The 15,344-nt window shown below is 46.7% G+C and overlaps 2 protein-coding genes across 3 annotated transcripts in view; one reads left to right on the forward strand and one right to left on the reverse strand.

Moving 5' to 3' along the window:
* Positions 1-553, forward strand: part of LOC309399789 (transforming growth factor beta-2 proprotein-like) — a gene marked incomplete at both ends in the record, with an annotated part of 8,590 nt that extends 8,037 nt beyond the window's left edge. Inside the window, one exon of the mRNA XM_081967901.1 lies at positions 519-553. Coding sequence (XP_081824027.1) covers positions 519-553 — 35 coding nt within the window. The remainder of the gene's footprint in view (positions 1-518) is intronic.
* Positions 554-1,258: 705 nt separating this feature from the next.
* On the reverse strand, positions 1,259-15,344 carry FERMT3 (FERM domain containing kindlin 3). 2 transcript variants are annotated; one of them, XM_081968323.1, is made up of 13 exons: positions 15,187-15,344; positions 12,809-12,975; positions 11,005-11,238; positions 9,986-10,111; positions 9,169-9,337; positions 8,072-8,174; positions 6,589-6,696; positions 6,333-6,467; positions 4,843-4,892; positions 4,382-4,506; positions 3,358-3,464; positions 2,277-2,486; positions 1,261-1,500 (listed from the first exon to the last, which is right to left on the reverse strand). In XM_081968323.1, exons 2-13 carry the CDS (start codon positions 12,966-12,968, stop codon positions 1,372-1,374), a joined length of 1,656 nt encoding a protein of 551 aa, XP_081824449.1. In that variant the 5' UTR covers positions 12,969-12,975; positions 15,187-15,344; the 3' UTR covers positions 1,261-1,371. The 2 variants fall into 2 exon arrangements, with proteins under 2 accessions (XP_081824450.1, XP_081824449.1); XM_081968324.1 differs by lacking the exon at positions 15,187-15,344 and having other exon boundaries at positions 1,259-1,500; positions 12,809-12,972.

Below are 15,344 nucleotides of genomic sequence, written 5' to 3' on the forward strand. Positions count from 1 at the left end.
CCACAGTATTTGTTTCCAGAGAGTAAATCCATCTATGTACCAAATTTGGTTGAAATTGCTCAAGGCGTTCCAGAGTTATGCTGGAACATACACACATACACAGCCGTTTATATATAGAAGATTGTGGCGTTGAGTTCTCTACTATCTTATGGTGGGGGAAATAACCAAGCAGTTTGCAAAAATGAAACAAAGCAGAAGACCACACTGTTGAAGGAAGTGGGTCTATTTAACCCCAAGAAGAGAAGACTTATGAGTGGTGGGGGGGAAGGGGTGTACGAAAGGGGATGTGATACTATATGCTTTTCAGAATTCAGGATGCAGAATTCTCAGTTACAGAAAGAGAAATTAGGAGGGAGAAGGGAAAGAAATACAGCTGTGAGTGGTGTATAGGTATCAACAAGAGCAGATGTGTTCAGGGGCTGGGCATCCTTGGAGATTCTTGAATTTGGATTCTTGTTCTAGGAATAGGATGGGATTTGAGGACTCCTGGGTCTCTTGTCCCTTCCTTAATTTGGAAGCCACCTCAGATCTCCTCTTGATCAAGTCCCCCTAGCTCACCGAGGTAGGTAAGAAGCATGTAGATTTCAGAAAGATTCCTTGAAAAGGAAGGAAGGAAGGAAATTTCTAAGGAGTATGTCAATTGCAAGAATGTTCAGGAAGGAAATTTCTAAGAAGTATGTCAATTGCAAGAAAGTTCAGGAAGAAAGGAAGGAAGGAAATTTCTAAGGAGTATGTCAATTGCAAGAACGTTCAGGAAGAAAGGAAGGAAGGAAATTTCTAAGGAGTATGTCAATTGCAAGAACGTTCATGGAGGAAGGAAGGAAGGAAGGAAGGAAGGAAGGAAGGAAGGAAGGAAGGAAGGAAATTTCTAAGAAGTATGTCAATTGCAAGAAAGGAAAGAAGACAGGAAGGAAATTTCTAAGAAGTATGTCAATTGCAAGTTCAAGAAAAGGAAATTTCTTAGAAGTATGTCAATTGCAAGAAAAGAAAGAAGAAAGGAAGGACATTTCTAAGAAGTATGTCAATTGCAAGAGAGCTAAGGGCGGAAGGATGGATGGATTTCCAAGAACTATATAAATTGCAGGAATGTTCTTTGAATGATACTTTTACAACCAATCAATCAAATCATGGAAATTATGAAAAAAAAATTCCAACCTTCATTTATTGGTCTGTTCATTGATTTGAACTATTTCTCCCAGCTTTCTTAGCACCTGAGCTTCGTTGCCCTCTATGCGATGAACTGGCAGCGACTCCTGTTCCTTATACTGGCAGCTTGTCTCCCATTCCTTTCCCCAAGCTCTTGACACCCTCCAGGAAGCCCACCCACCTTCTCAGGAAGAAAATGAGGGGAAAAAATGGAGCCACGATTCCTTACCTGACCACAAAGTACGAGATGCCAAAGTCAGGGAGAGACTGCCAGGCCTGGATGAATTTCATCTTGGCTTCAGCCAGGGAATGCTGGGAGAGATTCTGATAGGCCTCCAGGATGCGGGGAGTTAACTGCAAACATTTGCAAACAGAGAGAGATCAGAGAGAAACAGATGGAAGGTGTCAAATCCCTCTTTCTAATCTGCATGCTGTGGGATCTTCCAGAACAACAGAAAAATGCACTGGAATAAAGAATTGTATTGTCCTCAACTTATGACCAGAATTTCCATTGCTATTAAAGGCCTCCAAAGGACAGTTGGGCACATTCTGTTTTTTCTGATATCATTAATTAATAGGTATACATATAAACGGCTGTATGTATACAGCCAAAGCATAACTTTGGAACACCTCAAGCAATTTCAACCAAACACAGATGACTTAACTCTCTGGAGAAAAATACTGTGGGGGTAAGGCCACTTTAACACCCCTCAGGGTGTGTGTTCTGTTAAGATACAGCCTGTTGTGCCTTAAAATGGCTTCTACTGTACAGCTGTGGAGTTGCCACGGTAATGGCTTCACAGTACTCCACAAGGGGGCTCCCTCTGGTAAAGGGGGGAAATCCAGCATTGGAAATTAAGTTTGGTCCAGGCATTTTCCCCCTATAAATAAATACCCGGGCCACGCCGGGTTATCGGCACTAGTGGGCTATAAAGTGAGAAGGAAGAGGAAGTGAAATGATCATGATAAGGATGTCTTCAATTGAAGATTTCTCTTCAATTCTATTTATCACTCCGAGCAAGCAAGCCCGGTTGTATCCAACAGCCCTGTTCATTTCCCATGATCCTAAGGCAGCCTCCCTCCAGGGGATTGTGGGAAACTACAACAGCCGCCTGGAGGACAAACGATACCTGCTTAGGTTTGAACTTCTTCTGGTAGCGAGGAGACACGAGCCATTGGGTCCCTTCCGTCTCGGCAGTGAGGGACATTTCCGGGTTGGTTTTCTGCAACTTCAGGAAGGAGAGAATGTTCTCCTTTTCGGCTTGGTAGGACGCGTCTGCCATGGTTTTCCCCTTCGCTGCCAAACGGCAGCCGGCCATCCAACTGGCGTATTGCTGCTCCTGGTTAAGGACAAGGGTGAGAAAGATGCTTCAACCACGCCTACGGCTTTATAATACAAGCAGGGGTGAGCTCCAGCCAGTTTGGACTAGTTTCTAATAAAGAAAAAAAAAGTCCTCTCACCAAAATGACACACTTTCTCTTGTTCTCTCTTCCGTACCGGAGCAGTCCCTGACTTCAGCAGCTTAATGGCTGCCTCTCCACCGCTGGAAAGAAAGGCTTCTCCTGGATCAACCAAGGACTTTGCGATGTCCCTGGGATCAGCAGGATGTGCCCTTCAACAGCGGGAGAGATACCGATGGCGATCTTGGAGCTTCAAGATCACATGTCTCGTCACAACGTTAGCACCCCCCCCCCCGGATGTTAATTTAAATCTGGTTCGCCAAGCTGGTAGTTACAAGGAGTGGCTGGCCCCCCTGCCCCCCCCCCCCAGGAGTCTCCACGTGGCCTGTTTTGGATGCCAGGTAGTGCAAGGCCCACATGGAGGCTCTAGGAGGGCGAAAAACAGACCTACCAGAATCCCGGAAACAGACCCTACCGGAGGCTTGAGGAAAGCTACAGAGTCTGGGGAGGGTGAAAAATCCCCCCCTGCCATCATGATGTAGGAAGCCAACTAGGCCACGCCCCCATGGCCACACCCACCCAGTAACCGGGCAGAGAAGCGGTTGCTAAATTTTTCAAACCCACCCCTGAGTGCAAGCTCTCCAATTGTGTGGTCTCCACACGGGGTGGACTTCTTAGGACTTCTTGAAGTCCCGAAGCTCCAGCTTGTGAGATCCTTCAGTTAGATCTTGTATTTGAGGTCCAGCCAAGGTTCTGCCCAACAATCGTTTCAAATTTGGCTTCCTTCCCTCCCATCTTTGTCTCACTCACCTCCGCACATCTCAGGTGTATTTCGCTCATTCCATCCGGGGAAGGGACCAGCAACTTAATGCAGAATTTCTGGCCAGAGATGTTGACATCTGGCACCACTTCACAGCCTGGGTGAAAGAGAGAGAGAGTAGAACACTTCACGCCCAATAAAACTGTTTCGAAGACGACATGCCCTTTGGGTCTCACCAGTCCCAAATTTTCAAGTGATCTTGGGTCTCATCTTCCATGGTTGTCAATCTTTGGCATCCTGGCTGGAAGTGAGAAGCATATTTGGAGACTTGCGTTTAGAAATGGCCAAGTGTTGTGGCCCACCAGTGGAGTGGTGGCAGACTCAGACAGTGAGGGGGTTGGGGAGGAATATGGGCCAGTCCTGGAGTCTGGGGAAGGCTCGGATGAGGGCTCTGTGTCGGAGGCAGAGTGAGGGCCAGGTGCCATCTGACGGTTATCAGCTGCCTTCGGAATCAGAGATCAGTGGGGCAGAAGAACAGCTGGAGTCTGTTCCCAATGTGCTCCTGTGCAGAGCTGCCAGAAGGGAACAGCTAAGGAACAAGGGCGGACTCAGGAGTAAGGCCACAGGTGGACGATGAATGGTCCTTCCCAGAGGGAATAAAGACGAGCGAAAGGGGAGGGGAGTTTGCAGAAGACAATTAGTTCAATTCGTTAGGGTGAAGATCTGTTCCTGACTTCTTGCCAAGGAATTGCTGCTACAGCGTGGAGTTTGGAAGATATCGGCCTGGCAGCTCTCCAAGCCTGATAAAGGTCTGTAGTTGTGAAATCTCCTACAAGACTATTGGCCGGGAGAGGAATTCCCTTTAACCTAAATAAAAAGGGTTTTATCGGAACGAGGAGTCTGCTTCATGATCTTGGGAAGCCTAGGTCAGAAGTCATGGTCTACTCTGGTGAGGACCAACAGTTCTTCTCCAGATCCTTTTAGCCAAAGAACTAGAGGTTGCAACCAAGACTGTTGAGAAGTGAGTAGCCATTGGATTGCATCATCCTTGCCTTGATATCATGATCGACTCACCTTTCAGGTTGAGCTGTTGGACAGGTTCTCCTAACACATCTTCTGCGCTCTTGAAATATGAGATGGTCGTTTCTTTGAAAGTCACCCAGTACTGCTTATAACCTTTCAGGGTCAGCTTGCGGGGCCTGGGAGGAGGAACAAAGAGGGGCAAACAAAATAGTTGGAGACCCACAGAGTTGAGGAGTTGAAGGCACCTCCAAGGATCACCGACTCCCAACTCCCAACTTTTAGAAAAACAACCACCATTTTCCTCCATCCTAGCTTTACCCACAACCCTGTAGTGCTCAGAGTGTTGGTTCACAGTCCCAGTCTTATGTTGGGTAAGGACGATGGGTGCCTTAAGCCAACATCTCACAATGGTACGAGCCTGGGAGAACCTCTGCTTTTGCTCAGTTCTTAAGATCTGCTGTGAAAAACCAGCGTGGCATTAAAACTAACCAGATCTGTCTAAAAGGACTAACCTGAAGATTCGGAGGTGATCCTTCAGCTCTGGGATGGCTGTGAGACTGTCCTAAAGAGGGAAACAAGACCACACACACACAAAAAAAGGATTATTGTATTTCTGGATTACCTTAAAGCAGTGTTTCCCCAACCTTAAGTAATTATAAGATGTATGGGCTTCGCCTCACAGAATCTATCTATATAAAAGCCAAATATCACTCATTCATCACGAAATCTCCAGAATCGTAAAGCTTAGAAACTTGAAATTTGGCATGTACATTCCTCTTGGCTCGCTAAGAAAGTATTTTTTGAAATGACCATCAGATCATTCGTATTTCTTATACAGTAATTAACACGCTCTGATGCTAAGGCGTTCTACTCCCACTCCCCAACTGAAAAGAACTCTGTTCCAACTGCCAGTTGCCTTATATTAACGCGCTCTGGTGCTAAGGAGGTAGGCATTCTACTCCCCCTCCCCACCTGAAAAGAACTCTGTTCCAATTGCCACTTGCCTCACATTCTGTTACCTCAGTTCAAACTGGCAGATGTTCCACTCCTTCACTCAGGAACGGTCTGGAGCTCCTTAGAGTACTAAACGTTAGTACCTCACCAAAATGTCTACGCCTTCCACCTATGGAACTGCTGCCGGACTCAAGGCGGTGGGAGCGATATTCCCTTACATGTTTTAATCGCCGACCACCACTGAGCCAATGGATTGAACTGGATTTCTCCTGCATAGCCCGAGTATGTAGTTTTGTCGTGAAGCATGGGTATCCAGCTAGTCTCCCAATAAGCCATGATCCTTGATTGAATGGGGATTGACTAACCCTGGATTCTTGCAGCAATTATATCTTAGATTAGGGGTGGACAATTATGGCCCCTTTACAACCTGGAGACTTCAACTCCCAGAATTTATATTATATTTATATACGTTTACATATTATATGTACTATTAATATATAAATTTATACATTATCTAAAATATTTATGTACACTTTCTTTGTTTTTATATATGTTTGTACGAAGAAGAGGGGCGATCTAAAAATAGGCAAATAAAATACAAGTAGTCCTCGACTTACGACTTCATTTAGTGACTGTTCAATGTTACAACGGCACCGAGAAAAGGGGACTTATAACCGTTTTTCACACTTACGACCATTGCAGCATCCCCGTGGTCACGGATCAAAATTCAGACGCTTGGCAACCGACTCACATATATGATGGTTGCAGCATCCCCATGGATCAAAATTCAGACGCTTGGCAACCGATTCATCTTTACGACTGTCGCAATGTCCCCTTTTACAACCTTCTGACAAGGAAATCCCAGGGGGAAGCCAGATTCGCTTAACAACCATGTTAACAGCTGCGGGCGATTCACTTAACAACCATGGCAAGGAAGGTGGGAAAAGGGGGCAAAGCTCACTGAACAACTGTCTCGCTTAGCAACATAAATTTTGGGCCTCGTTGTGGTTGCGTCGTGGAGGGCTTCCTGTGAAATCTTGGTCCTTACCAAAACATTCGGAGTTGCGTCCGATCCTTCCAGTTTGACTTCCAAGTTAGCCAGAGCTTTTTCTAAGTCATCCAAGCCCGATTCGCTGGACTGCTCCGCAGGGGTGGCGTTGAGGGACAGCTGGTTGATGCGATACTAGGAGAGAGCACGCATCATGCTTAGGGCCACTGGAAGTTTTCCACCCCTAAGGCATGGGATAATTATTGTTAAAATGGCACATTTTGGGGGGATGGGGGTGGGGAAAGGGCCGTGTTACTTGTAGGGCAGCGAAGACGATCATTTCTTCCTCCGTGCAGTCGGTCTCCTCCAGCAGCACCGACCAGCGGGCCTGTTCGTACAGCTGGTTGATCCGGACGGTGTCGTACTGCGAGGAAGGGAGGGAGTTGGTGAGACAAAGCAGCGATTTAAGGTTTAAGGTTCACCTCCGTTGCAAAAGGCCAGCAATTCAGAAGCTTGTCTTCCTTTTCCAAACATAAGCCTCATTGTGATGGGGGAAAGAATTGTCTCTTTCTTTTTTTACATCTCACACAAACGGAGGGGAAATGTTCTGACCGAGGCTTCCCAAGAGCATGAAGCAAACTCCTTGTCCCGACATAAAAACCCCTTTTCTTAATTTGCTGTAAATTCTACTCCTTCCCATCCAGCAAAGTCTTTCAAGGGAGGATTTATAGTCACAGGCGTTATCTGGCTTGGAGAGCTGCCAGGCCCATCTCTACAGAACTTGGCCAGGAGTCTCGGAGAGTCCCGAACCAATGAAGCGAACTAATGGTCTCCTGCAAACTCCACTCCCCTGTTGCTCCTCTTTTATTCCCTCTGGGAGGGGCCATTCATCATCCACCTGTGGCCTTCCTCCCAAGTCAACCCCTGTTCCTTAGCTGTTCCCTTCGTCTGGCAAGTCTGTGCATGCGTGCACTGGGAACAGGCTCTGAAGGCAGCTGATAACTGGCATACGGCCCTGGCCCCCTCTCTGCCTCTGACACAGAGCCCTCCTCAGAGCCTTCCCCAGACTCCAGGACTGGCCCAGGTTCCTCCCCAACCCTCCTCACTGTCCGAATCTGCTGGCCACTGGCAGGCCACAACAGGAAACACGCTTTCCCACATTGGCAAGAAATAAAAAAAGATTTGCAGTTCTGTAAAGCAGCTGGGGGAGTCGTCCGTATTACCCAACGCTTTTGAAGTCACGTGCTTTCTGTTCCCTTTCGAAAGGGTGCTTTGCGCTAAATATATATCCATTCCCCCCCCCCCCCCTTTGAGATGTGCCTCGCACTCCTTCCCCAGCAACCGAGAGAGAAATGTTGACAAAAGCACATTTCCCACACTTGACTGTGGGAAATAATCTAGAAATGGGCAGGAAATTTTGAAAGCGCTGTTTTCAAAGTAAGCTGCACACACACACACACACACACACACACACACACACACACACAAACAAACCCCCCCAATTGCCACACAGGTGGGACTTCCCCCCCCCCCCCCAAATCGGTAAGGCTGAAATCCAGAACGAAACGTATGAATGTATTTTAATGCTTCTCGGCCTGAGGACTAGAAACCTTGGCTTGCAAAATCATCCCCTTGTCACCGGATCCTTGACTTGAGTGGGGGGGGGGGGCATTAATTGACCCTGGATTGCTGCAGCACCAATTGTACCTTTGATCAGGGGTCGGTAACGTTGGAGGAATATATATTCGAAGTTCCCTAAAAAAGGTAAAAATACAAATGATGGGCCTGAAGATATTCACCTTTGGCTCCAGATCGAAAAAACTGTAATACTTGAAACGCAGCCATAAACACTCCTGTTCTTTTACTCCTTGCTGTAGCAAAGTGCGGGACGAATCCAGCCATCTAAAAAAAGAGGAGGAACAAATGAAGAATCGGCTGATGTGAGTACAGACAGGTCTCGATTTACAATCACAATTGAGCCCAATATTTCCGTTGCTAAGCAAGACAGTTGTCCTGAGAGCTTCGACCCCTTTTTATGACCTTTCTTGCCACAATTGCCAAGGGAATCCTATCCTATCCTATTCTCCTGTTCTATTCTCTGTTCTCCTATTCCATTTTCTATTCTCTATTTTATTCTATCCTATTCTATTCCAAAATTCTATTCTATTCTATTCTCTATTCTATCCTATCCTACCCTATTCTGTTTCAAAATTCTATCCTATCCTATCCCAAAATTCTATTCTATTCTATTCTATATTCTATTCTATTCTATATTCTATTCTATTCTATATTCTATTCTATTCTCTATCCTATCCTACCCTATTCTGTTTCAAAATTCTATCCTATTCCAAAATTCTATTCCAAAATTCTATCCCAAAATTCTATTCTATTCCCAAATTCTATTTCAAAATTCAATTCCAAAATTCTATTCTATTCTATATTCTATTCTATTCTATTCTATTCTACTGTATTCTATTCTCTATTCTATCCTATCCTACCCTATTCTATTTCAAAATTTTATTCTCTATCCTATCCTATCCCAAAATTCTATTCTATTCCAAAATTCTATTCCAAAATTCTATTCTATTCTATATTCTATTCTATTCTATTCTATTCTATATTCTATTCTATTCTATTCTATTCTATTCTATATTCTATTCTATATTCTATTCCATATTCTATTCCATTCTATATTCTATATTCTATTCCATTCTATATTCTATTCCATTCTATATTCTATATTCTATATTCTATATTCTATATTCTATATTCTATATTCTATATTCTATTCTATTCTATTCTATTCTATTCTATTCTATATTCTATCCTATCCTACTCAATTCTATTTCAAAATTCTATCCTATTCCAAAATTCTATTCCAAAAGTCTATTCCTACCTGCTGTTGATCCTGGTCTTTTCCACAAGGGATCCCGGCCGGTGCATTCGGACAATCTGTTCGGGGGTCAGGCTGGTCTGGCTGACTGACAACATCCGATAGCAGCTTTCGGTTTCGTCGCTGTCCGAAAAGTGTGCAGGCATCCCGCGGAAAGTCTGCTGCTCTGCGCCTGGGGTGACGAGGGGAGAGAGAGGGGAAGGGTCAGCACTCGATGTCCAGCCCTAGATATTCCTTGCCTCAGGCAAATACAGGGAGCCTCAGAGTTGCAACAGTTCACTCAGTGACCGATCAAAGTTACAACCGTACTGAAAAAAACGTACTTATGACTCTTTTCCGCACTTACGACCGTCGGGGTATCCTCATAGTCACATGATCCAAATTTGGCTGCTTCAGATGCGCTGCAGGTTGTTAAGTGAGTCCAGTGTACGACCACAATTGAGCCCAACGTTTTATGTTGTTAAGCAAGTAATTCGTTAAAGAGAGTTTTGCCCCATTTTAAGACTTTGCTCACCACGTTGTTAAGGGAATCGCAGTTCTTCAATTAGTCAGATGGTTGTTAAGTGACTCTGGCATCCCCATTGACCCAGAAGGTCGTAAAAAGGGGATCACGTGACCCCGGGACGTTGCAACCGTCATAAATAGGAGTCAGTGGCCAAGCGGCTGATTTCTCATCTCTTGCCCGTGGGGATGCTGCAACGGTCGTAAGTGTGAAACATGGTCATAGGTCACTGTTGTAACTTGGAACGGTCACTAAATGAACTGCTGTAAGCCGGGGACTGCCTCTATGTGTGTGCACGCAAAGTTGTGACGCCCTCACTTGATGGCAGCCGGACGCTGGTGAGGTCATAACTCCGAACCGTGATCTCCTCTTTCTCCTTCTGCTTCCGTTTGTCCTTCTCTTCAGGCGCCCGTAGCAAGGACAGCTCTTCCGGGTGACGGATGGCTACAAACAGGAAGTTAGCGAGAAGTTAGCTCCCCCCCAAAAAAGCTGAGGCCTGTTCCCAGACCCCAAACTAACCATGGTTGGAGACAGACAGGGTTGGGATGTGAAGGGAAATGGCTGGTTTATCTATTTCCTAGTCCAGAGGCCTCCAACCTTGGCAACTTTAAGCCTGGCGGACTTCAGCTCCCGGAATTCCCCACCCAACTTTAAGCCTGGTGGACTTCAGCTCCCAGAATTCCCCAGCCAGCAAAGCTTTAAGCCTGGTGGACTTCAACTCCCAGAATTCCCCAGCCAACTTTAAGCCTGGTGGACTTCAACTCCCAGAATTCCCCAGTCAGCAAAGCTTTAAGCCTGGTGGACTTCAACTCCCAGAATTCCCCACCCAACTTTAAGCCTGATGGACTTCAGCTCCCAGAATTCCCCAGCCAGCAAAGCTTTAAGCCTGGTGGACTTCAGCTCCCAGAATTCCCCACCCAACTTTAAGCCTGATGGACTTCAGCTCCCAGAATTCCCCAGCCAGCAAAGCTTTAAGCCTGGTGGACTTCAACTCCCAGAATTCCCCACCCAACTTTAAGCCTGGCGGACTTCAACTCCCAGAATTCCCCACCCAACTTTAAGTCTGGTGGACTTCGACTCCCAGAATTCCCCAGCCAGCCTATTCTATTGTATTCCAAAATTCTATTCTATTCTATTCTATTCTATTCTATTCTATTCTATTCTATTCTATTCCAGTAATAATAATAAGTAATAACGAAAAGTCCCTTTTTATGATCTGGGGTCGCTTCAAACCGCCGCCAAGCCATTGGTCGTAAGTTGAGGACTACCTGGGCAGCTGCGATTCCCATCTCTACTCCATGCCAAGCCTGAAGCTTTGAACTATGGTTCTTACTCACCGAGTAGCCTGCAAAGATCGCACACGGTGCGGAAGACGGGCTGGGCGAAATTGGCTCTCACTCGTACGCTGCAACGGTTGGGCAGGAAAAGCACCACCGGTTTATGCTGCGGCGTAAAGTGGAGCTTGGCGTCAGCCAGGATCCCGTATTTATCCAGGCTCCAGTTTGTCTTCAGGAGCCAAAGTTTCTTCTGATCCCACCACAGGGCGTGATCCGACCAATCCTTCTGAAGCTCTGGAGAAAGGAGAGATTGGATCACCATTTGTGGTGCAGGGTTTCCAGCCTAGGCAAGGGGGTTAGACTAGAAGACCTCCGAGGTCCCTTCCAACTCTCGTTATTCTGTTAACTTCCGAGACCGACAGAGAAAAATCCATCGGATTGGGAAAGCAAACAGGGAGCAAGTCAAGGAAGTTCTAAGTCGTGGACTACCTGGATTAATTAATTTTTATTCATTTTTATCTTCCTTTCTAAAACATATCTCATTTACACGCACACACATACATACCCCAAAGTGATTTCTAACCCCCTTTCCCAGCTATGCGCCTTCCCAGTGGGCGAGAACTATAACTCCCTAGATTGTCCATTCACCCAGTTATTAGCTGAGGGAGAAATAATATTTTTTTCTTCCTCTTCGCAAGAGAGGAATAAATAACTTACAAGTATTGTCCTGTTGGGGTGGGGAGCTGTTCCCCCCCACCCCTTTTCCGGTTGCTGCTCAAAGACGTGTGAAAATAAATGCCCAAAATTAAGGAACTGCTGGAAATAATTTACTTCCGGGCCTGGTTATCATTCTCCAGGGTGTAAAGGAATAGTATCTACTCCTGTGGTTTTGGGACCATATTTTCCAGGGCTTATCTGGAGAAGGCAGGGGGGTCTCTCGCAAGCTGAGTCACGGTCCTTCTCCCGCTCGGTCTGCCATTTTCCTTTTCTTCATGTCGGGGAGCATTTTAGGCAGGAGGAAAATTGGGGAGTTTCGCAGGGGGTCTCCCCCCTTGAGAGGGGCTTCTCACTGGAGTATGTTTTGAGTCATTGGGAAAAACCCTATGGTGTAATACAGGCAGGCCTCGACCTACGACCGTTCAAAGTTATGACGGACACGTCTCCCGCCCCGGCCCCAGCTTTATGATCCAGTTGCCAAGCGCCCCAAAATTTGGTTCGTGTAACTGTTGGGGATGCTGCAGTTGTTGGAAGGGCGAGGAAGAGTCGTACGTTAGCGCTGTTGTAATTCAAACGGTCATTAAACAGATGATGGGTAAGCTGAGGCTGATATGTATGCAACAGTGTCAGGCTTACAATTTTGAGGCATCCTTGGTGCTCTCTGAGTTGGGGGGCGGGTTTCGCAGACATTTCATGACCCAACTAGGTAATGTCATCAGTGGTAGAAGGAGTGGGGTTTGGAGGAGGAGGAGAAGGAGGAAGAGAAGAAGGAAGAGGACTGTGGGGGTCTTTCTTGCAGATGTTTCTTGACCAAACTGGGTAACGTCATTAGTGCTAGAAGGGAGTGGGGGGTTTGCTACAAATCGCCCTTATTGCACTGATGATGTTACCTAGTTGGGTCATGAGATGTTTGGAAGAAAACATCCAAGCTCAGAGACTCAGCATCAAACCCCACAATATTCCTTCTCCTTCTCCTTCTCCTTCTCTTCCTCCTCCTCCTCCTCCTCTCCACAAACCCCTTCCATCACTGATGACGTTACCTAGTTGGGTCAAGAAACGTCTGCAAGAAAACCACCCAGCTCAGAGAGCACCAAGGAGCCCTCCTTTCAACCCTGAGTTGCAAATATTCTCCTTTATTTGTACTTACGCAATTTGTCCACAATCTGTAACATGATGCCTCCTATATGCAGATTCCCCGTGACTCGGAGTGTGATGGGCTCGGCCTCCGGTCCCAAGTCCTCCACAAAGACCCTGAGCTCCCAGGAGTCATCTATGTACTCTCCGCTCGCTGTTTTTATGCCGGCCATGGTGGTCCTTAAGGGAGAGAAGAATGAAGGATGAAGAGGTAATTGGGGGAAAAACCAGATCTCTGATACGTCGGCCTGAAGCAGTCTTGGGAAACTATGTGGACTTCAACTCCCAGAATTCCAGCAGGCTGGCTGGGGAATTCTGGGAGGTGAAGTCTACACATCCTAAAGCATTCTGGCTGGGGAATTCTGGGAGTTGAAGTCCACCCATCCTAAAGCATTCTGGCTGGGGAATTCTGGGAGTTGAAGTCCACCTATGTTAAAGCATTCTGACTGGGGAATGCCGTTACCTAGTTTGGTAATGAAACGTCTTCAAGAAAAACCCCAAGCTCAGAGAGAGCACGAAGGAGCCCCCATTTCAGAGTAAGAGAATGAGAAGGGGCCTTGGAGGTCTTCTAGTCCACACCCCTTCTCCACCCTAGGCCATTCCAGACAGGTGGTGGTGTCCAATCTCTTCTTAAAAACCTCCAGTGTTTCAACCAGGAGCTACAAATAGTCTTATTGGTTAAAGCAGTGGTCAAGTATTGGACCTCAGAGCCCCAACAGGAAGCTGTTGCTGGAGCTAAGCAGCCACCAGGAGAAAGAGTTGGCAAAACAGCTCAGTTCAAATTGGATCAGACCGAGAAAGAGGCTCAGCAGAAGCACCTCACTGAGGACTAGGAGCATAGGCTTTCCAAGCAGAGGGAAGCCAATGCTTGTAGTTAAAATCCAGGGAAGCGTTTGCAGGGAAGTGACTCAGAGGTCTGCATTCTGCATTAGTCACTTGAATTAGGTGTGCCTTTGACTAAATACACCCACTTCGTGGTACCTGCTTCACGCCTCCCCCAGACACTTCAAGACAGACTTTCCACTCCCTGAGATGGTGTGCAATTCTCCCCCACCGAACAGGAACCCCCCACCCTCCGGGCATAGGATTAAAATGTCCATTGAGCTGGCAGGATGGCTGCCAGGGCGAATATATTTGCTAAAAAGGGGGGGGGGGTGTCTAAAAAGGTCTTGTCTTTTGGGCATCTTCCTTGCTCAGCAACCTCCCCCGAGGCTTCTGAAGTTTGGGAAGCAGCTGCCTTCTTTGTGCCAGCTCTTTCAAGGTTGGGCATCTGGAAGGTAGAGTGCTCCTGAAGATGGAGGCTCCGTAGAAGGTAGCGGAGAGGATGGGAAATCAAGGCCACTCGTGGTGCCTTCCAAAGGAGGGTGCGTAAGGCAGGCAAGGCCACCTTTCCCCTCTTGCCGATTAAAAAAAAAAAAAAAATCCAGAAATGTGGCGTGATAAATTTTCCTCCGGCTTTTTCTTTGGGGGAGTTTGCAAAGGAGCATCACAGAGGAAGGGGTGGCAGGAAGGAACGGAAGGATCAGTTGATGGATGGATGGATGGATGGATGGATGCCCAAGACGAGGCCCTGGGGATGAGGAGATAAAGACCCAGGTGTGGATGGGATGGACACGAGAGCGAGGAATGTGAATGCCGATAAAACATGTTCTCTTGCCTTCATTTCTTTGCCTTGGCAATTCAGAGCTTTGCTCCTTTCCGGTCTCTCTCACTGAAGAGGGAGTTGTGGGGGGGGGGGGACGGAAGGACGGTGTTTGCTGCCTCAGAAAAAAAAGTTTAAAACTGCTTTTACTTTTCTCTGCGGAAGGAGAGGGGGGGGTTGTGGGGTCGCTGCCTCCGATAAAAAACTTTTTGTTCTTTTATTCTGCTGAGGTGGGTGGGCTGCACCTTAACAGCGAGACAGAAATTCCCCCGTTGAAACCATCAGCCAGGATATTAGGAACAAGAATAGCTCGCTTAGAAAAGAAAAAAAAAACCCAAAACCCACATACCTGGCACACTTTGCAAAGTGACAAGGGATGAAAAACAGGCGAGGTGACCTTTAGCTATTGAACATAAAAGCGTAAGGGTTTTTTTAGGGTGCGGGGTTTGAAATCCAAATAGCCAATCGATATTATCTGTTATGCGTGCATTTATTAGGGGGAGGGCAAAGGGTTGAAGGCGACCCATCCCTCGACTATAAAAACCGCTCTTAGAGTCTAATCTTGGCCCCTTGGTTAGCTCCTTATATCTTGGTACCGAAATAAACATATAATTCTGTATCACACCTTTCATCCGGTGACTTATCGGCTTCGACACCAAGCAAGAGCCCAGGTTTGGGGACAACACTCAAAAGTGTTTTCAAAAGAGAAACAAACTTTGGGAAGGGGAAAAAAAAAACGTAGAACGTACCTTCACCGCTTCGGTCTCCCTCTCCTGAAGTTCTTCCAGGCTCCCAGCTGGATTCGAAAATGCGTCCTTTTGTTCTACCCCTGCCTCTGCCTGCAGGTCTGTCCCCGATTGAAGGGCGTCTTCCTTACACCCCACCCCTCCTTGCAACTTCCTCCCGG

Source organism: Natrix helvetica (assembly GCF_964273705.1).
Source record: "Natrix helvetica genome assembly, chromosome: 16".
In the NCBI taxonomy this organism is placed as follows: Eukaryota; Metazoa; Chordata; class Lepidosauria; order Squamata; family Natricidae; genus Natrix; species Natrix helvetica.